The following is a 19218-nucleotide window of genomic DNA, read 5'->3' on the forward strand; positions in this document are numbered from 1 at the left end:
TTTAATCTTATTAATCAAGTTTATTAATCTCACTATAATAAATTCAACACTACATATATTATACTAGTAGAATGAGACATTAATGGATTAATAATTGTTAATAATAAATACTAAATTATAATAACTAAGCTTAGTGTTGCAAAACTAAACTTATGTAGTAGTGCCACACGTATAAACAGTAAACTGAAAAAATTGAATCAGGCCGGACTTAAATAAGAAAAATCGAAAATTTTGGTTTTGATGATAAATTGGCCTATATCAATTCATAAATTTCCAAAACCTATTTATACCGGTTTAGTTGTAAAATTTATCCAAAATCAGATTGAATTCAACCAGTTCCACCCTATTGCCATTAGTTTCATCAAATTTATCTCTAAAATTTATTAAAAAATACATATTTTTCAAAAATTCAAAACCTCTCTAATTATAAACTCACATTAAATTAATCAAAATAATAATATAATATTATTTTTAATTTATTTGTATCATATTTTAAAATTACATTAAATATATATTAATTAATAATTTAATTTGATACTTAAATTATTATTTCTCAACTTAAATATACTATGACTCAAAATTGAAAAATAATAATTTGAGTAAATGAAATAATGGTTACTGAGTGAATAATTTAATTTTCAAATTTAGAGATGAATTTAAATATAGTGTAACTTAAAATTAAATATTTTAGTATATACCGAATCTAATACAGTATTTTTAAATATAAATTCTTCAAATTTTAAAAATAATATTCATTTGATGAGTGTAATGCTTAATTATAGCTTCTTTTACGAGCTCACGGGCTTCCTCCGTGAATCACACACCACTGGATCCAGCGAAATATGCGAACCTATAAGGAACCAACACCTGGCACATCTACCTCGTATGGTAAAGCGTCATTTCAAATTAGATTCCCATATACGTACGCCTCTTACTTTAGCGGCCAATGGCCATGATTCTTCTGTCAATTCCCCATAGACCCCAACGAATAAAACTCACGATGAAGATTTAAAATCACACTGTGGTCCCCACAAAATCGTAAATTTACGGCCCAGATGAACCGAACCATATATGGAATAGTACAGAGCTCCATACAATATCTCTCGTCACAGTTGAATCACATGCTCAGAGAGCGCTCCCCAAGTTCTTCTTTCCTCCTAGCCCGTGTTTCTATCCCCGGCGCGTCGCCGTCGGTAAACATATCCGGCGATCGCTCCGTTCAATTCACAGGGGAGGTACTTTCTCTCCGGAACCCTCTCATTGATCGCAGTTCAAGGGTTCAGCCTCCATTTCCATATCCAGTGCACACATACATGTACATGTTTATGTATAGGTTTCTGAAAATTCACTTTGGTCGCTTTGAGCTTTATCTCTCTCCAATACGATTCATTTTTTAAAATCTATGTGGATCATTGGCTCCATGCCGTATGTGATCGAAGCTCGATTTCTTGGGTGGGTTTGGAATTTTTTTTTGAAGTGTTAGGTTTTGTGCTTGTGTGCAGAAGAAGTAGCAACTATAGAGGCTTTGAGTTGGGATTTGCGTGCTTTGTGTCTTCCATGGTCAAAACGGCGCACTAAAAGGTATAGTGGTTTGGATACTAGAAGATAGTTCGAGTTTTGTGAGAGTGGGCTGACTCTGATTGGATACTAGAAGATAGTTCGGGTTGTGTGAGAGTGAGTCCTGCTTTGGCTGGGATCATAAAATGGTAGGCTCGAACTCCGATTGAAGTTTTTGCATGAAAATGCTGTGTTCGAATCTGTGGTCCTTTGGGTACTTTGTATCTAATTTTCGCGCTAAAGAGGTTTTCTTTGGCTCTGTCATTATGCATGTTCTGCGTTTTTTATTTATTGTTACTATTTTGTTATATTCCATTTGGTTGAACATTTTGTAAGTGTTCCATATCTAAAATGCGTGTTTCTTTGTGTTGAAGTTATTTACGTTTATGTGCTTATGATACTTTAGTATACATTGGTTGAATCCCCATTTTATATAGATAGTATCTTGGGCCAATCTTGAATACTGTTTTTTGATAAGTAATAGAAAGATTTATTGAAAAACCCGAAAGGCATAGCCCAAGTATACATGACATGTAAAAGAGAAACAACTGACTAGAAATAGAAAAAAATACAAGAAAATCATTAACTCAGCCCATTTGAATTTATTGCGGCTGCCCTGTGGAACATATTATTGAGGAAGAAAACTTTAAACTCATCCATTATCTGCTCATGGTACTCAAAATTTCTATCGTTTATTTTCCTCCAAATACACAATACTAGACAAATAGGAGTAACCTTCCACACTGCTGCAATTTGTGGGCTGCTATATAACCTTTTCCAGCTTTCAAGGAGGTTTGCTAACCTTCTAGGCATAACCCAAGCCAACCCAACTATACCAAATAAGTCTTTCCACAAGGATCTGACTACCGCACAATAAAGTATAAAGTGTTCTACAAATTCTCTGTTGTTTCTACACATACAGCACTAATCAGCTACAATGATACCACATTTCCTTAGGTTATCAATAGTGAGGATCTTTCCAAAGGATGCTGTCCACAAGAAGAAATTTTGAGATTTATTGTGTCTTTGAATATAAAATATCTATAATAATGAGGCTGATTTGTAAATAACTGCTTTACATTTCATCTCAATTTCCGTAAATTTATGTTAAATGATTTCTCTAGAGTGAAAAAGTGTCCTGTTTATGGTATATGATCAACTGGAATTTTAGGAAACAAGGGCTTGACAATTTGATCCCCTTTTTATATACTTCCTATAAACATTGTTTTGTGCTTGCTTAGATTACTTGATCACCAAAAAATTGTACAATTGTACAGGGAAATTTAGTGAGTTATAAGGTTTCGTACCTACCATTTAAAGTTGTAAAGATGAAAGGAGTAATGCAGTTATTTCTAAGAATCAATTGAAGAGATTACTCCCTGTAAGTTAGGCTGACTAAAATTTCTCCAACCCGAAACATTCAGTTTTTAAGTGAGATATTTGAGTGAGTCTGCACCCTGTTCATAAAGTGATCCAGCCTTTCATCGAGTTCCTTAGGAGTCTGTCCATATCTCACTGGGTTTGGATTACTTGACAAGTGATATTGCATGAGGTCTAGCCTTTTTCCACTCCCCATCAAATTGTAAGGTGGACACCTGGTTGTTAATTGCCACCATCAATCTGTTGTATCTGATATTGTATCTGAAAACTTTTCATCAAATTACAAGGATAGACCTGCTGGAGTTTCTTAAGAAGAGCTTAATATCACAGTTTATGGGTCCAGATCCAGTTGGTCATGAGTGTTTGATTATTGCTTATTTTCTTAAGAAAGGTAACTCCACCTTTTCTTCCATAATCTCAAACCCTAAAACAACTAATCGAAAAGACCATCCTTTTCTTCCATAACTCCACCTTTCCTTCCATGCATAAAGACCATCCCAAAACAAGTTTCCTAATCTCATACATATATTAAGTTTTTCTCTCTCAATACGTAATCGAAGATTTTATTGAAAAACATAAAAGGCATAGCCCAAGTAAACATCTCTCATATATAGGTAAAAGTCAAAGCTTTGTTCTAGAGCTGCATTGTTCTCATCTGTAGCCAAATAAACTAAAAAATCTTGTGCTTGGTGGAGCAAGGAAATGCCTTAGCTATAAGCACAGCTTAGACATGTGAAATGGAATCTGAGTTTGTATGCATCTATTAATGTTTAATTCTCATTGATAGCTAAGTGCCTCTGGCTTCACCTATCTGTTATAGAACAAATTCCCAAATATTTTCCTGAGAAGAGCCAAAAGATCTAGCCTATTATTTTCCTGTTTATGCATAAGCACGTGAACGTGGTTTGGCATAAACAAAAGACCAATGTCTCATCTCAATGTGTTTTAATGTTTTGAAAAAGATCTCAACAAACTATGGATATCAGTTGGATTTTGGGGGTACCCTTGTACCAGAGTTTCCTTGAGGTTTTGAATATGCTTTTTTTTTTTTTTATCGGTTGAGGTTTTGAATATGCTAAAGCATTAGGAGGCAAGTTTTCTAAGTATGGTGTAAGATGGTTTTCCTTCAAGTCAGTTGTGCATCAGCTGTAATTGCTTGAAGATTGTTTCTATGAGATATAACTTAATTTAGCAAGAAGCTGGCATGCATTTTTCACACCAATTCTTGCCAATATCTTCTTGTTAAAAAGTCCCTTTGAAGGGTGCCTTTTCTAGTTATTCAGACCTGAAAACAGAACTCTATAATGGCTGTGTTAGAAGAGCATCTCAGGAGGGAATTTGAGGGTCTCAGTATGGATAAGCTCTGGATGAGGCAAGAGTGGATATAAATATATTTAGAAGTAGCTATGTAACCTGTGGCTGTGGACCATCCTGAAGATTTTTGAGCATTTGAGGTAGATGTACTGCCTAAGTCACCAAAGCTTCGTCTCTTTATCCAATTTCCAATAGAAATAACTAATGAGTTTTTTTGTTCTAAAATGCAGCATTCTATATGTGGCTGTTTTGATTATCCATTCTTGTATTCCGTATTTCAATTTTGTCTTTATTGTTGCAATTAGATTAGTGAACATGAAATTTGTGTTATGACACGCTTCTAATTTTTTTTTTTTTCTTTGAGATTGTGCATTCTCATTTTTTTAGCAGGAAGATTGTGCATTCGTAGTTGACCTTTATAAGCTCTTGTTATTGGCAGTCGTTTCAGCAGAAAAGCTTTTGGATGCAGAGAGACGCTGGGTGTCTTACTGATGGAGAGATTGGTTGTGATAATTCATCCAGAATTGAACCGAAGCGGAGTCATCAGTGGTTTATGGATGCCAGTGGACCAGATCTATTCAATACTAAGAGGCAAGCTGTAGAAGCTGTGAATGGAAGGCCAGTTTCAGGAGTTCCACAAATGAATGTTTTTCCATGGGATAACACTTCTGGCTTCCATTCTGTTCCAGGGCAGTTCACTGAACGCCTCTTTGGATCTGAGCCTTTACGGACTGTCAATCTTGTTGATAGGAATATTCCTTCTGTTGGAAGTGGAAATATGGTTATAGGAATGAGAAGTTTTGAGAATCAGTATGGAAACGATCCTTCAGTGGATTTGTCTAGGTCCCATAACATTGAAGATCCATCATCGTGTCTGAGCTTTGGTGGGATAAGAAAAGTCAGAGTCAATGAAGTTAACTCTGACAATGAAATGCCTGAATCTATGGGGCACTCCTACAGCAGGGTTGATAACACTGGATTTTCTATTGATGCCTCATATAATAAGAATGATGAAGACACCATATCATTGGGCCCTGCATACAGGAATGGAGATGAGAATACCATCTCAGTGGGCCACAACTTCAGTAAGGTAGATAACAAGTTCATATCGATTGGGCACCCTTTCAATAAAGGAGATGGCAATTTCATAACAATGGGTCACAACTTTAGAAAGACAGATGATAGGATATTATCCATGGGTCAGCCCTTTGACAAGGATGATGGAAATTTTATATCCATGGGTCAGTCGTATGAAAAGGGAGATACGAGTGTCATATCATTGGGTGCCTCCTATAACAGGGGGCATGAGGATTTTACAATGGGCCCAACCTATAGTAAATCCAATGAGAATTTCATGTCAATTACTTCTTCCTACAATAAGGGGAATGATCACATCATATCGATGGGTCCTACCTATGAAAAGGCGGATTCCACCATTGTATCTATGGGTACTTCCTATGACAAAGGAGAATCCAGTGCTCTCTCTATGGCTCTAAACTATAGTAAGGGTGAGAGCAATACCATATCTTTTGGAGGTCTACATGATGAACCAGAGACAAATCCCTCTGGTGGCATCATTAGTAGCTATGATTTGTTTATGGGTACTCAGAACTCAGCTCAGGCTTCAGAAATATCAGGCCAGAAGGATTTGGTTGAGTCCAATGCCGACCCAATTGTAAATGATGTTCCGAAAGCCAACTCTAAACTTGAAGTCAACCCCAGAAAAAAGGAGCCAAAAACAACTAAAAAGGCCCCTCCTAACAACTTCCCTTCAAATGTCAAGAGTTTGTTGTCAACTGGTATGTTCGATGGGGTCCCTGTTAAGTATGTTTCCTGGTCACGTGAGGTATATTTATTCTTTAGGCTGCTTTTACATATTTGTCATGCTGATCTTGCTTTCTGGATCTCTTTGGTTTTGTTATTTTACATCTGCTAAACTTAATCTTTGGCAGAAAAATCTTAAAGGAGTTATAAAGGGAACTGGGTATTTGTGTTCCTGCGACAACTGCAATCTCTCCAAGGTAAGGACCTTGTGTTAATTTTCAGCTTCTTTCAGAAAAGGTAACTAAAGAGTGTTCAATCTGAGTTTAATGACCAAGCTTTTATGTTGGATTGCATTATACAGTCTCTTAATGCTTACGAGTTTGAGCGTCATGCTGGTTGCAAGACCAAACACCCAAATAATCACATTTACTTCGAGAATGGAAAGACCATTTATGCTGTTGTTCAAGAGCTGAAGAGCACTCCTCAGGAGATTCTATTTGATGCAATTCAAAATGTGACGGGTTCTCCAATTAATCAAAAGAATTTCAGGATATGGAAAGGTAATTCACAATTTACAACTTAAGTGACTGGTTCAGCATAAACAGGAATACATTCTGTGTCTCCATTGTCTCTACTGAACCAGGTGAAGTTAAATATCTCTTATTCTCTCTTATATGATATTTTTTTTTTGTCTTCTTTTCCTATTCTCAGCATCATACCAAGCTGCCACACGCGAACTCCAGCGGATCTATGGAAACGATGAACTAAACATGCCATCCTGAGATGAAAACCCTTACTTTCTGCTTCTAAAAGAAAAGAAAAGAAAAGAAAAAAGAAAACCCTTGGTTTCTGACGATTTTGAGGTTGGTGGATATGTGATCTGTGCATAGCAGCATATAGCCTATAGAAAATATAGACTCCTTTTGGGATTTAATAGTTTGAGCATATGGATGTTTATAACTACTATGGCTTTTTATATTTTCTCTAGATTATTCCTATTTTTTTTTTTTTTTGAATTTTTGAAATTTGGATTATTTGTTAGATTGTAGATTTAACAGTTTTGGTTTTGATTGGAGCACTAGAGGTGCCATTTTCTGTGTTAGTCGTGGTGCAAGAGAATCCCTTTCTGAGCAATGGGCAGGTTAGGTGCTTGGTCAGGCGCTTTGGGGAGTGGTAGTTTGTCCTATTTTATACCAACCAGATATAGAAACGAGATAACATTTAAAATTATAGAAAATCAGAAGCATTTGACTGCAGATAATGGGACGATGAAACTCGTGGGACTATGTGTATATGCCCTAAGGAATATTTGGAACAATCATCTGGTGTTCAGCTGTTGTAGATTGCAAGCAATCCCAACTGCACAATTTACTGTAGATTGAGACAATGCACTCCCCATCTTGCCAAATTTTAGCTCAAGTTCGATAATTTTAGCCCAAACCTAATGTATTTCCAGGTATGGGACCCAGATTCCAATAGTGTGGTTCTTTTTCGCAGTCTAGTGAAGTCCAGGTCCATTTTAGGTCCAGTATCGTTTGTCTTGGGTGCGTCACAATCAGTTACTCTTGCAAGTTTTCAACATGTCGATGCTTGGAGATGATGCAGGAGAGGGGACAAATCCCAGTAGCAGCTCCTGATAGGGTCCCCAGTAGCCGCTCCTGATAGGGTCTCTCCATGCGAGTTGGGGTTGTGCTTTACGAGCTGTAAGACCTATTATATATTCACTGTTAGTCTGTGGGTGGCTTCACCGTGAAGAATCTGGTGCCTGGCGGATTCCGCGTGGAGCAGCATCAGTAGTAGCTGCTTCCACATATTAGAGTACTGGTGTTCTAGTATATGCAATTCTCCCAGTACTAGAGCGATATGTCTACTGTCTTCGTTGATATATATATATATATATGTCTATATATATATCTGGATTTGATGCAACGAATATAAAGATTTATCTCAGTGCCTTGAAATAGCATTGATGAACGTATCTGTCAGTCCGACAAACAATATAAAGTGCTCATCGCACCTACATAGTTTGCTTTTAGCGTTTAGGTTGGTCAACAACGTATTGGGAAAAGATACTGATGCAAGAAAATCTGGTGAGTGGAAGAAAGGTACTTTTACAGCGGAAACGAGGTTGCAAAAGAGAATTGATGTTCTCATATTTTAGAAATCAACCACAAAAGAGCTCAGGCAGATGATGCTATATACTTGCAGCAAAAGACGATGCTCTAGAATTCTTTCGGGATAATATTTTATGTTGCCTGGAACTGGAACGTACCAAGAGAGAGAGAGAGAGAGAGAGAGAGAGAGAGAAATGGGGGGGAAGGGGTGTGAGGGTCCAAATTCTTTGGTTCCTTCAAACAGTTTCATCCGTCCGAACAACGCTGCTAACAGTAATGGCAGCATGATCGGAAGTCCCCAAACATTCACCAGGTGTAGGTGTGCTGATTTGTTGTTCGCTTCGTGCTGCCGAACCTGTGTTTGATTGAGATGCAAGTTGATCCCTCCTTTTACCCCATAGAAGGACATATAGGCCAATGAATATAATGACTACTCCAATAATCCTACAAGGCCAACGGGACAACATCCCACATTTTTTTAGAAGTTTTGCTATATGTAAATAAACATGACTCTTATCCCACTTCTACGTGACATTGTTCATCAATTATTAGATCGATTATTCTTTTATAAAATTCAAAATTTAATATATGATGAATAATGTCACATCATTACAGTAGGATATAAGTGAGATGTGAGTCATGTAGCATAATCATATAATATCATGCGATCGATCCAAACCTTCCTAAATATATTTTCTCTGCTAATACAAATGAGCCCAAAATTGTAATAACGATCGTGGTCAGAGGATTAAAAGCAGAGAGGAAAACCGGACCCTTCTCCTTGGTTACCACTCCCATTATATAATACGCGACCCCAGAAAGTATTCCCTGTATAGCGACATCATCTGCATGCGTTAGAAGTTAATCTGTTGAGTGCAACCACCAAACATAGAACTTTTGGACTCTGTTAATAATATATGCATCAGACATCCTTTTATATCATATCTGAAACAATGAAGAAAATGCTAACATTTAGATTGCAAATGTTACATTAATATTTGAGGTTAAATTTTTCTTACTGCATAGAGACTGGCTAGTAATTGGACATCCAAGTGTACTGACCACACTGCAGCATTGCCCCTTTCAAATGCCAAGCCCACTATGACGGCTTCCACCATGCCCGAACTGCATATCAAAGTTGTGAGGGAGAGCTGGGCAGGATATGATCTTAGTGTAACTGCCTGCAATAAGCACCCATAACCGGCGACGGAAAAAGAAAAAGGAAAACAGGAAATTAAAAAAGATACTTCAAATCTTTTTGCCAGATAGTGTAAAGCTTGGGGAGTTAGATAACATTGGATTGGGAAAGCTAACTTGCAGAATGATGAAGCAACACCAGCAGAAACAAGATGCTATGATCAGTAGAGAACCCTTCATGAGATCTTGCTTATTTGTTGCACTAGCAGATTGAGCAGGGTGGTCTGATCTTCCTTTCGTCCATGGCAGATTGAGCTCGCGTCCTTGGATTAGAGTCATCAACATTACTCCTCCAACCACCACTATGGTTCCCAGTATCTTTGCCTGGCTTTGAAGTCTCCTAATATTGACCTTCTCGAACCTACAGATCATTACCATCCGCAAAAGTTACATCTCTATTTCCAACAATTCTAGATCTCTTCTTTGACTTTACATGCAAGCACATGTATAAATGATCCTGATATTAAAACTAACCCAAAAATCCAAGCCGTTGCAAATGCCAGAGCAGGAAGGATATTGTTCATAGAAGATGCGAAAGAGGCACCCGTATATGTCATCCCAATGTAGTATAGGTTCTGGTCAAGCAAAGGGCTGTATAGAAAACATCTGAAGCCCAGTAAAAATTCTTAAGACGATTGAAGTAACTTTAAGAAATTCTATCTCAGTTGTCTAGATTCTTACTCAAACAAGCTCAGCAACATGGCCTTGAGTAAGATGGAGAAGGTCATTTTTGGCCTTGATTGCCTGTTAAGCATTATATATGTCAATATAAATTATTATAAGCAGCTTCTTCATTTAATTTGTTGGTTTTTACAGCACAGAGAGAGAGAGAGAGAGAGAGAGAGACCTTTCCAAAACAACGGCGAAAGGAGCCATAACAGCTGTGGCAACGGCCATCCTGTAGGCCACCAGCACGTAATGGCTCATGCCCCGGTTTAAAACAAACTTGGCAATAATGGTCATCCCTGCAGAGCCAAACTGCAAAAGAATCACTGCCAAATATAGCTTTACCCGGCGAAATAAGCGACTGAAGAACTCCATGATAAATATTAATATTTTCTGTCTCCTTGTAAAGCTTATTATAAGCATTTATATATATACAATAGAAATTAGGGTACTGAAATATATAGCTTATATAGAGTTTTAAACCACACAGATTAGACAAGTTTATTTTTATACGTTCTCCTTTAAGAAAACATTCCTCAATGTAGAAAAATGGCGTTTCTTTAAAATATCAAACGGCCAGCGGTCTCTAATTACCTCATATACTATCGAATGATGCTTATTAAGAGGGCTCAGGTAATTGCACTAATTGACCAAACAAGGCTATGATCGACTCTAATTATAGCCATTTCATAAACCGTAGCTGATGTAGCCTAGCGGCCTGCATGGAGATATCAGAACATGAATACTTCTAACAAACAATCTGCTGCATGCACGTACAAGCTGCTTATCTTATCTGGACGACAAATTAAAAAAAAAGTGTATACAGAAAATATTAGATTATTGTAGGCTTTGTGGAGATTAATTTGGACATGCCTAGCTTGAAACATTATCTCATTCTGCATGTATCCTTCTTGGTCTTGCTTTTGCTTGTTAACCATATAGGAACCTCTCAAAGGTAGGGCCCTTCGGATCCATCCCTGCAGAGTAAACTCCAGTCTCGTGTATCGCACCCTCGAAAGTTTTCCTACATGGAACTGATTAAATCGTTGGCACTTTTCACTAGGGGTGTGGCCCCAAAAAATTGTTTGCACCCATGAGATTAACCATATATATATATATTGCAATATTTAAGTTTTCATTCAGCAATAGTTTGCCGAAGGTCTATCGAGGTCCAAACTAAATCATGTGCATGCTTACGGTTTTACCATGCAAAACGTATCATGCATGCAGTCCCATATATAAGGTATAAGGATAAGGAGTCAAGCAGCGTTAAACCCAAAAAAAAAGAAAAAAAGAAAAAGAAAGAAGGAATCCATGCACTAGTAATTAATGGAGAAAAGCTCTCTAGATTACTACTTAAAGTTAATTGATCACGACAAAAGACTCGATCGAGCAAGAATTAATGATAAGAAGAATTTTTAAACATTTCAGCTTTCTTTATATAAATATATATATATATATATATAACAGCATAAAACATAACTACGTCCTCTAGCTAGCTAATAACAATATTATAACACCAAATTAATTAATACCATTAGAGAGACGAGTAAAATAAGCTAAAAACTCGAAAAATTTATCTCGTCATACATGAAATTAATGTTTTTTTTTTGTTTTTTTTCCTAATCAAGCTTGCATATTTATAAATAAGAGGTTTAAGTTACAGAACAAGAAGAGTCATTGCCACTATCAATAAGTAGAATACTATAAAGTAAAATAGTTATTGGTATGCGACCAATCATTCTATTAGTTGTGTCCCATTGCGTCACAAAATGCGCAAATCGATTTTGAGATCCATCTATTTTCTTAAAACACCTTCATTTATGAGAGGACATGATAAGAGCAATATCTTTAGAGATGATAGAAATTTGCCAGATTGATGATGATCCTTGAATTGCTGAGATTACAAGAAGAGAATCGCCTTCAATTGTGAGTATATATGGAAAATTTAAATGTTTAGCTATATTGACTGCAAGTCTTGCTGCAATTGCTTTTGCTACTACTGGATTTGTTGTTCCAATTTCTTCTGTCCATATTTCAATTGCACTTTCTTCATAATCACGACTTACTGCAAGGGCCAAAGAGGACGTTGTCCTGACTGCCGCATCAAACGAAATGCTTACAGTGTTGAGATGAGAGTTTTGTCATAATTGTGGTTGCTTTTCTTTCAGTTTCATTTGCCAAGCAGATATATATTGTTGATAAAGGAAACCCAATTGATCTATAGCTTTCCTAATAGATAAAGCTGTTTGATTATGAACTATATCATTTCTCAATCTCCAAGTGAAATCCAATATCATAATTGCAAACAGCTGAAAAGGGTGCATTTCCTGTTAGCTTAATCCTAGCTTTAGCTCTAGATTAAGAATGAAAGATATCCAATCTTGTTTTGTAATAATTTCCAAGGAAGACATATTTAGTGGCTACTTGCTTTGGCTCCATAGGATTCTTGATATAGGACATTCCAGAAAAAGATATAGTAGCGTTTCTTCTTTCTCATTACACAAAGGGCAACTAAAGGAAGGCATAGATGGTATGAAGTTCTTTAGCCTTTCTCTAATTGGAAGTAAATCCCAGATAATTTTCCACAAAAGAAGTTTATGGCAATCATGGATTTTTAGTTTCCAAATCTTCCCTATTGCAAAATTAGGGAAACTTACTTGAAGAGCACAATCAATATTTGCTGCTAAGTGATAAGCTGTTTTGACAGTACAGAACTTCCCATATTGAGTTTTAATCCATATATTGCAATCTTCTCTGAAGTTTGATCGAGGCAATGGTATTTTAAGTATATCTCTAATACTTTCCCATTGGAAGAAGTTGAGCATTTTCTGTATATTCCAAGAGTGGGTTGTATTGTTGATGAAGTCAAAAACTTTAAGAGAAGGCGATAATTCCATGAGATAGTTAAGCGGTTGTGGCTTAAAACTTTCCAATGAAAGAATTCATGGATCAAATTAGACTTTCACTGAATTTTCATTAAAAATTTGATTACACATACTTTTTTCTAATACTCTGCGTGTGTGCAATAAATTTATCTAAAAATAAGAATATGAAGCTTTTGATGTCACCTGCCAAATGAGTTTGTTAACAAATATTTGTTTGAAAGAAGCTTGTGACACATACTCGTTCGAAATAAGGACGTTTGACTAAACATTGACCACGAAACGTACGTTTCAGGCCAATTCCGGTTTGACCATTAATACATGATGATGATCATAACTTCGATGATCTATAATTGCATTAATACAGCTAGCGACCGAAGCCAATAACGATCTGTCGGCCAGCTTCAGCTTGGGACTAGCTAGCAGGATATTGGTTCTTATATATTATATTAATTTAATGTCAATTTATATATATATATATATATATATATATAACATACTACACATCATGATCATTACAAAGTAATTAAACTCTTCGATTGCTCACATGAAAAGTAAATACATGTACCAGTACTACCTTGAATTTAATGGCCGGTATGAATGACATCTTGAGTTTTAATTTATGTGAAAGAAGGAATTAAAGCAGTAGCTCATTACTCATTAATTATTTCAAAATTCACTTTTCAGAATTTGAGAAAAAACATGAGTACCGAGAGAAGCCTTTTAATTAGTGTTCACCAAAATGGTTGCGCTTGTGAACAACACCACATGATGACTTACAAAGCAGATATATATATATATATATATATATATATATAGGCAATTAATATTCGCTATCTTGTATAGGTACTGGCCGATGGAGCTTAAAGTACTGATATTTGGAAGGCTGGAGAAATAAATTCATATATTTCATGGATGAGCTGCTTGTTCATGATATATGGCTCAATTAATCGGGTCTTTTTGCAGCCTATTAATTAACCAGATCGAAGGTTCAATTCATTCCATTTTCTTTCATGATCTGATAATACAGATGATCAGATGAAATATTATTTGACACGAATAGGGGAAAAAAGAGAGGAGAATTTGATCCTTGCTTGCTTCTTAGCTTGTGGTGGTGTACTTACGATATAATTCTATGAAAAATTATACTCATTATCTTTACATCATACATGATTTTTTAATTTCTTAATTTTTTTTTCTTATCAAATATATGATGTATGAATGATGAATAAAAAAACTCAATTAATTTAGCAGGAATAAAAAAAAAAAAAGTTAGGTGCATGTGTAGTATTTGGGATGATGGATAACAAAGTTCCTATTTTATATATATATATATACACACACACACACATACATACTCATTCCGTGGCCTCTTGGAAATGCTTGATGCATTGCTGCTTTAATCTAATTCAAGCTATATATATCACTACAAGGAATATGACCTTTATCGGCGGTGCAAGTTCGCCGCAAAAAGACGATAAATCGTCGGGAATAATGTTTTTCCAGCGTTTTATACTTCGCCGCTCAATGGTTGCCAAAAACCGGATGCATAAAATCACCTCCGTCGTTCTTCCACTAATCGTCGTGAATAACATTATTTGGGGTGAATTTTTCTACGTTGGAATATGGTCTTTTACACGCCGGCAAAAAGTTTCGAAATGCGGAGATAAACTGCCGGAAATGGTAAATAGCGACGATTTGAATCCATTGCAACAGCCTATTTTAGCGCTGCAAATTGAACCGACAACTCAGCCTTCTCGCCAGTAATGCTACTCTATTCCAGCGTGTATGTTTGCCACATAAAATTAATACCAACGAAATAAACTTCTTCAACATTTGCAACAAGTTCATGAGTTCGCTGCAAAAAAGAGATTCTTTCTGGACGATTTTACCATCGCCGTGTGAGAATTCTGTCGATTATTTTGCAACGGATTTTGCTACAAAAACCATTCTATATTTGCAGCAGCGTCTTATTTCATTGCAAAATTTTTTTTATCCCAACACAGGGCATCGTTGGGATACACTGGTGCAAGCCACGTTACGTGGTATCCTTTCCTAGCGAGTCTCTAAAATCGCTGCAAATATTGCGAATTATGGTCAGATACCCGTCGCATATGGCCAACTAAAATGCATTAGTACTTGCTTTGGAAATGTTTTCTAATTCTTTAGGAACATTACGTAATACTGTATCTGCAGTCCTTGCCTTAAATGCAAAACCATATATATCACAAACTCATAAATATATATTCCTATAACATACTTAAGTAAGAAGTAGTGTATTGAATCAAATCAACAACCATTTGATTTTAATATTCCATCCACATACATTTGTTAAAAATCCTTGATCAGTTTAAGACAAAACTGGTCAAGGATTTTTAACTATTACATCCTAAATCCAATTAAGCATTCACAAACTTAATGTATGGAAACTTCAAAAATACAAAGAAGTCAAGCATAAACCACTGAATCCAACTTAACCTAAAATTTATAGGCATCAATATTAATGGCCTGGCAGGGTTGGGTGAGAAGGCAATGAGAATTTCATTCTCTAAGCAGTCATTCACTTCACAATCTCTCATCCACCATTCTTTATCCATGATGAGTTGTACTTCTAACATAGCAATTGTAGTACTGTAGTAACAGAGCCCTCGGCTTACATGCAACCAGGATCAACACCTCAAGTACCTTATTGACAAAAAAAAACATCTAAACATATTAATAGCCCACCGTTGCATCAATCAAGGCAGCCTACTAATATAAGCTGAAAGTAGCAGCTACAACATTAATCGAAGTTGCGATATATACAAATTAATGTACTTCCTTTTTTAATGTGATTATTTGTAGCTGATAATGCACTCGGAAGTAAACTGATCAGAATAAATGAGTTTCCACCAACCTAGCTCGTGATGATCAGTAGTATTTATATATATATAATTACCTCTTACTTTTAGAAGTACCAAACAATCAGGCCGCTACAATAAATACTGATTTTTTTGAAAGTGTCAGTCGTGGAAAAAAGTATATCTTTAGTGAAAAAAAAAATTTCTCACCAAATTGTTCCGTGAGAGACTCGTGGCTTATCATTGGTGAAGAATGAGTCTTTTTCCACCAAACCACAAGTTCATGAGAAAAATTTTCTTTTTCCCGCGACATACGTAGCGGTTAAAACATTTTTTTTTCGTGACAAATAAGGTCTCATTTGGTATATTATGGTGGGAATAACATCATTCTCCATGGGAAGAGGTTGTGGCAAAAAATGTTTACCCATGACATATCTTCGTAGAAAAAGTTGTATTTGATATTTCTTATAAAATACTTTCCTGGAAAATATATGTTTTTCGCAAAGTATTTCGTCAGAAATACTTATTTACGAAAAAATCTTATCACGGGGAAATAGTCATTTCTGGCTAAAGAAAAAAAAAAGAATTTGTCACGAGTTTCATTCGTAGCAAATACTAAGAGATTTTAGAAAAAAAAATTATAAAATAAAAATTGAGACTGTGCCAAAAATAATCATAACAAATAGTCTAATATATGTTAAAATAAATATATCTGAACCTTGGAGATTCAAATACAGACTTATAATAATTTAAAAAAATAAAATAAAATTATACTAACATTCACAAAATAAACTTATAATGAGAACCCACAAAGAATTAAAAAAAGGAAATTATATATCCCTAGCTAGCTAGCTGGAACTCACTCGGTTCTCTAACCCATGAACTCCAATTAACTATTGGTGATCTTAACTTCTAACCTTCCAAAATTAAGCAACGTTTTAGTTACGAGTACTTCCCCCTTTTAAGTCAATGATCGATCAGATTGAAACTAGATCTAAATAAATTACACGATATGATGATCAATCTCATGTTACCAAAAAAAAAAAAGATATATTCATGAAGTGGATCGAGGGTGATTATTATATAAAGATATGGGCCATTCATTAATATCTTGCTGTTCTATAGAAAAAAGAAAATCAAGTGGCGGAGGGTAATTATGTTATTTATTTCATAAATGCGTCTAATTATATGAATTCTTTAATCTAATACAGCTACGGATCATCATAACTACTCGTGATGAAAGTTTCAATTGAGAAAGGTGAGTTGTTTCGTGACGTAGTTTATATTAGACAGCAGATGCATTAGAGAATGAGGCGTACGGGTTATTAATTGGAAAATACACACGACAGTACATATATATGATTTATTTTTATATAGCTTTTGGCAAAAGACAGCTAATATTTTCAGATAACATGCATAAATAGAGAATGAACCAAGCATATTTAGAGACAGAGAGTAAATTATAAAATTGAAGTACTTCCGAAATTTATGAGTTTCGTCGATCCATGAGTAGTGAGTTGGATATGCATTGCATTTTCAAGGGGGGGCATGCAGTACTCGAAATTGGACAGTTCATATTATATTATTGAGAAGTGCTATAAATATAAAAAGATTATATAAAAATAAATCTATAAATTGATATGATTTCATATGATAGGGGGGAGACTGCATGCAGTACTCGAAATTGGACAGTTCATATTATATCATTGAAAAGTACTATAAATATAAAAAGATTATATAAAAGTAAATCTATAAATTGATATGATTTCATATGATATGTTAAATTTATTTTATACTAAAAATAATTTTATAATCTAACATATTACATCAAATTACGTCAATTTATAAATTTACTTTTATAACATCTTTTATCACTAAAACATTTTTCTATTTTATTTGGAGCAACAAATACTTTAAAATTAGGATGTCTGAGGCGAAAACTTTGTTCTTTATATATAGGAGATAACACGCGGATGTGACATATTGATGTCCCCACTTAAGTTTTGGAATGTAGACAGATACGTATACATCAAGAAATTAACAAAAGGAGAAGGGCTCAAGTTATATAAAAACCAAGCAAACTTTATTACTACAAAACGAAGGAAACTGTAAACATGAGTAAACCGGTACTTACTTTAGAACATATATATATTACAATTATATAAAAAAATCAAAATACAAACATTTTTTCATATTCGTTAATTGATGCGTCAGATTTGCACATCAATAATGTATTTAGTATTTCAATAAAAAAGTTTATAAGAAATAGATTTTTGTCGTATCCGAGCTCGGTGCCGAAAGGCCTTCTTGGATTGGTTTACGGTTACAGGCTCGGCACGTGGTCCTCTGGACCGAATTCTCTGCCCACGGTTGAGTTTCGTCTTTGGTCCTGGTGTTTCGTAGCTTGACCTCTTCGGGCCTGGCCCCCTTCCTCTTTCACACACACACACACACACACTTCTCTTGCTTTTGCTTGATAGCCATATATATTACAATCAAGTTTTCATTCAGCAATATCTGACCAATCGAAGGTCAAAACTAATTTAAATGCGCTTACGATTTTACTATGCAAAACTTATCATGCAGTGTAAGGTGTAAGGATAAGAAGTATATCAAGCAACATTAAACCCAAAAAAAAAAAAAAAAAAGGAATCCACTAGTAATATTCAATATTGGAGATCGAGAAACTCTCTAGATTACTTTAAGGTCCCATTTGGATGTTGAATTGAGTTGAAATAAGTTGAGTTCTTTATGAATAGTAATGAATTGAGATAGTGAAGTGAGTTTTATGGAGTCCACCTAATATGAGTTTAGATGTATTTATGAAAAATTGAAAAAGGTTGTGGGTTCTGCAATGAAAGATATGTTGAGTTGAAAAAAGTTGTAGATCTCACATGTAAAATTTTTTTGAGTTGAGATGAATTTAGTGATTTGAAAGTTAGGTATTTAGATGTTAAGCTTAGTTTAAAATTAGACTGAATTGAGTTGATCTTAATTCAGTTCAAATTCCAAACAACCCTTTAAAGTTAATTCATGATCACGACAAAAGACTCAAGCTAGAATGAAAGGGTTTTTAAACATTTGATCTTTATAATATATAGGCTACAACACAAAACATAAGTACGTCCCGGCCCCTAATAACAATATTTTAACACCAAATTAATATCATATCTCGAACCCCTTAAAAAATTAAGAAACTGTTGGGCTAACTGCTTGGCTCTGGCGATTATGGGAATTTTGTTAATTGCCTTGTGGGTTCGTGGTTTTCTCTCACTTTCAACTATTTGTCATGATTTAAGGGTCTATTTTCTTGTCTTAGGTGCAAGATTGTTACTTTTAGAGGTCTACTTTGCCGATTTTCTAGACTAATGGAGGACGATTTGGCTGATAAATGGAAGAGATTTTCTCTAACTGATGTTGAGCAGGTGGACGTTTGTATTCAAGATTCTTCATAGGAGTCCATTGTTGATTATAAGGATTATTGCCTCATTTTCAGTTTAC

At 35.2% G+C, this 19218-nt stretch overlaps 2 protein-coding genes across 11 annotated transcripts; one reads left to right on the forward strand and one right to left on the reverse strand.

The window, feature by feature from the left end:
* The first annotated feature begins 1098 nt into the window (after positions 1-1098).
* On the forward strand, positions 1099-7117 carry LOC108986369. 7 transcript variants are annotated; one of them, XM_035692233.1, is made up of 6 exons: positions 1099-1235; positions 1503-1706; positions 4616-6097; positions 6204-6272; positions 6377-6575; positions 6727-7117. In XM_035692233.1, exons 3-6 carry the CDS (start codon positions 4715-4717, stop codon positions 6795-6797), a joined length of 1722 nt encoding a protein of 573 aa, XP_035548126.1. In that variant the 5' UTR covers positions 1099-1235; positions 1503-1706; positions 4616-4714; the 3' UTR covers positions 6798-7117. The 7 variants fall into 7 exon arrangements, with proteins under 7 accessions (XP_035548126.1, XP_018814525.1, XP_018814523.1 ...); XM_018958980.2 differs by having other exon boundaries at positions 4691-6097; XM_018958982.2 differs by having other exon boundaries at positions 1125-1235; positions 1503-1581; positions 4691-6097.
* Positions 7118-7950: 833 nt separating this feature from the next.
* LOC108986338 (WAT1-related protein At2g39510-like) lies at positions 7951-10405 on the reverse strand. 4 transcript variants are annotated; one of them, XM_018958911.2, is made up of 7 exons: positions 10174-10405; positions 10008-10070; positions 9801-9917; positions 9444-9687; positions 9149-9310; positions 8809-8957; positions 7951-8573 (listed from the first exon to the last, which is right to left on the reverse strand). In XM_018958911.2, the coding sequence occupies exons 1-7, from the start codon at positions 10365-10367 to the stop codon at positions 8366-8368; spliced, it is 1137 nt and encodes a 378-aa protein (XP_018814456.1). In that variant the 5' UTR covers positions 10368-10405; the 3' UTR covers positions 7951-8365. The 4 variants fall into 4 exon arrangements, with proteins under 4 accessions (XP_018814456.1, XP_018814455.1, XP_018814458.1 ...); XM_018958910.2 differs by having other exon boundaries at positions 9801-9932; XM_018958913.2 differs by lacking the exon at positions 7951-8573 and having other exon boundaries at positions 8761-8957; positions 9801-9932.
* Positions 10406-19218: the final 8813 nt, after the last annotated feature.

This window comes from Juglans regia, chromosome 7 (genome assembly GCF_001411555.2).
Source record: "Juglans regia cultivar Chandler chromosome 7, Walnut 2.0, whole genome shotgun sequence".
NCBI lineage: Eukaryota > Viridiplantae > Streptophyta > Magnoliopsida > Fagales > Juglandaceae > Juglans > Juglans regia.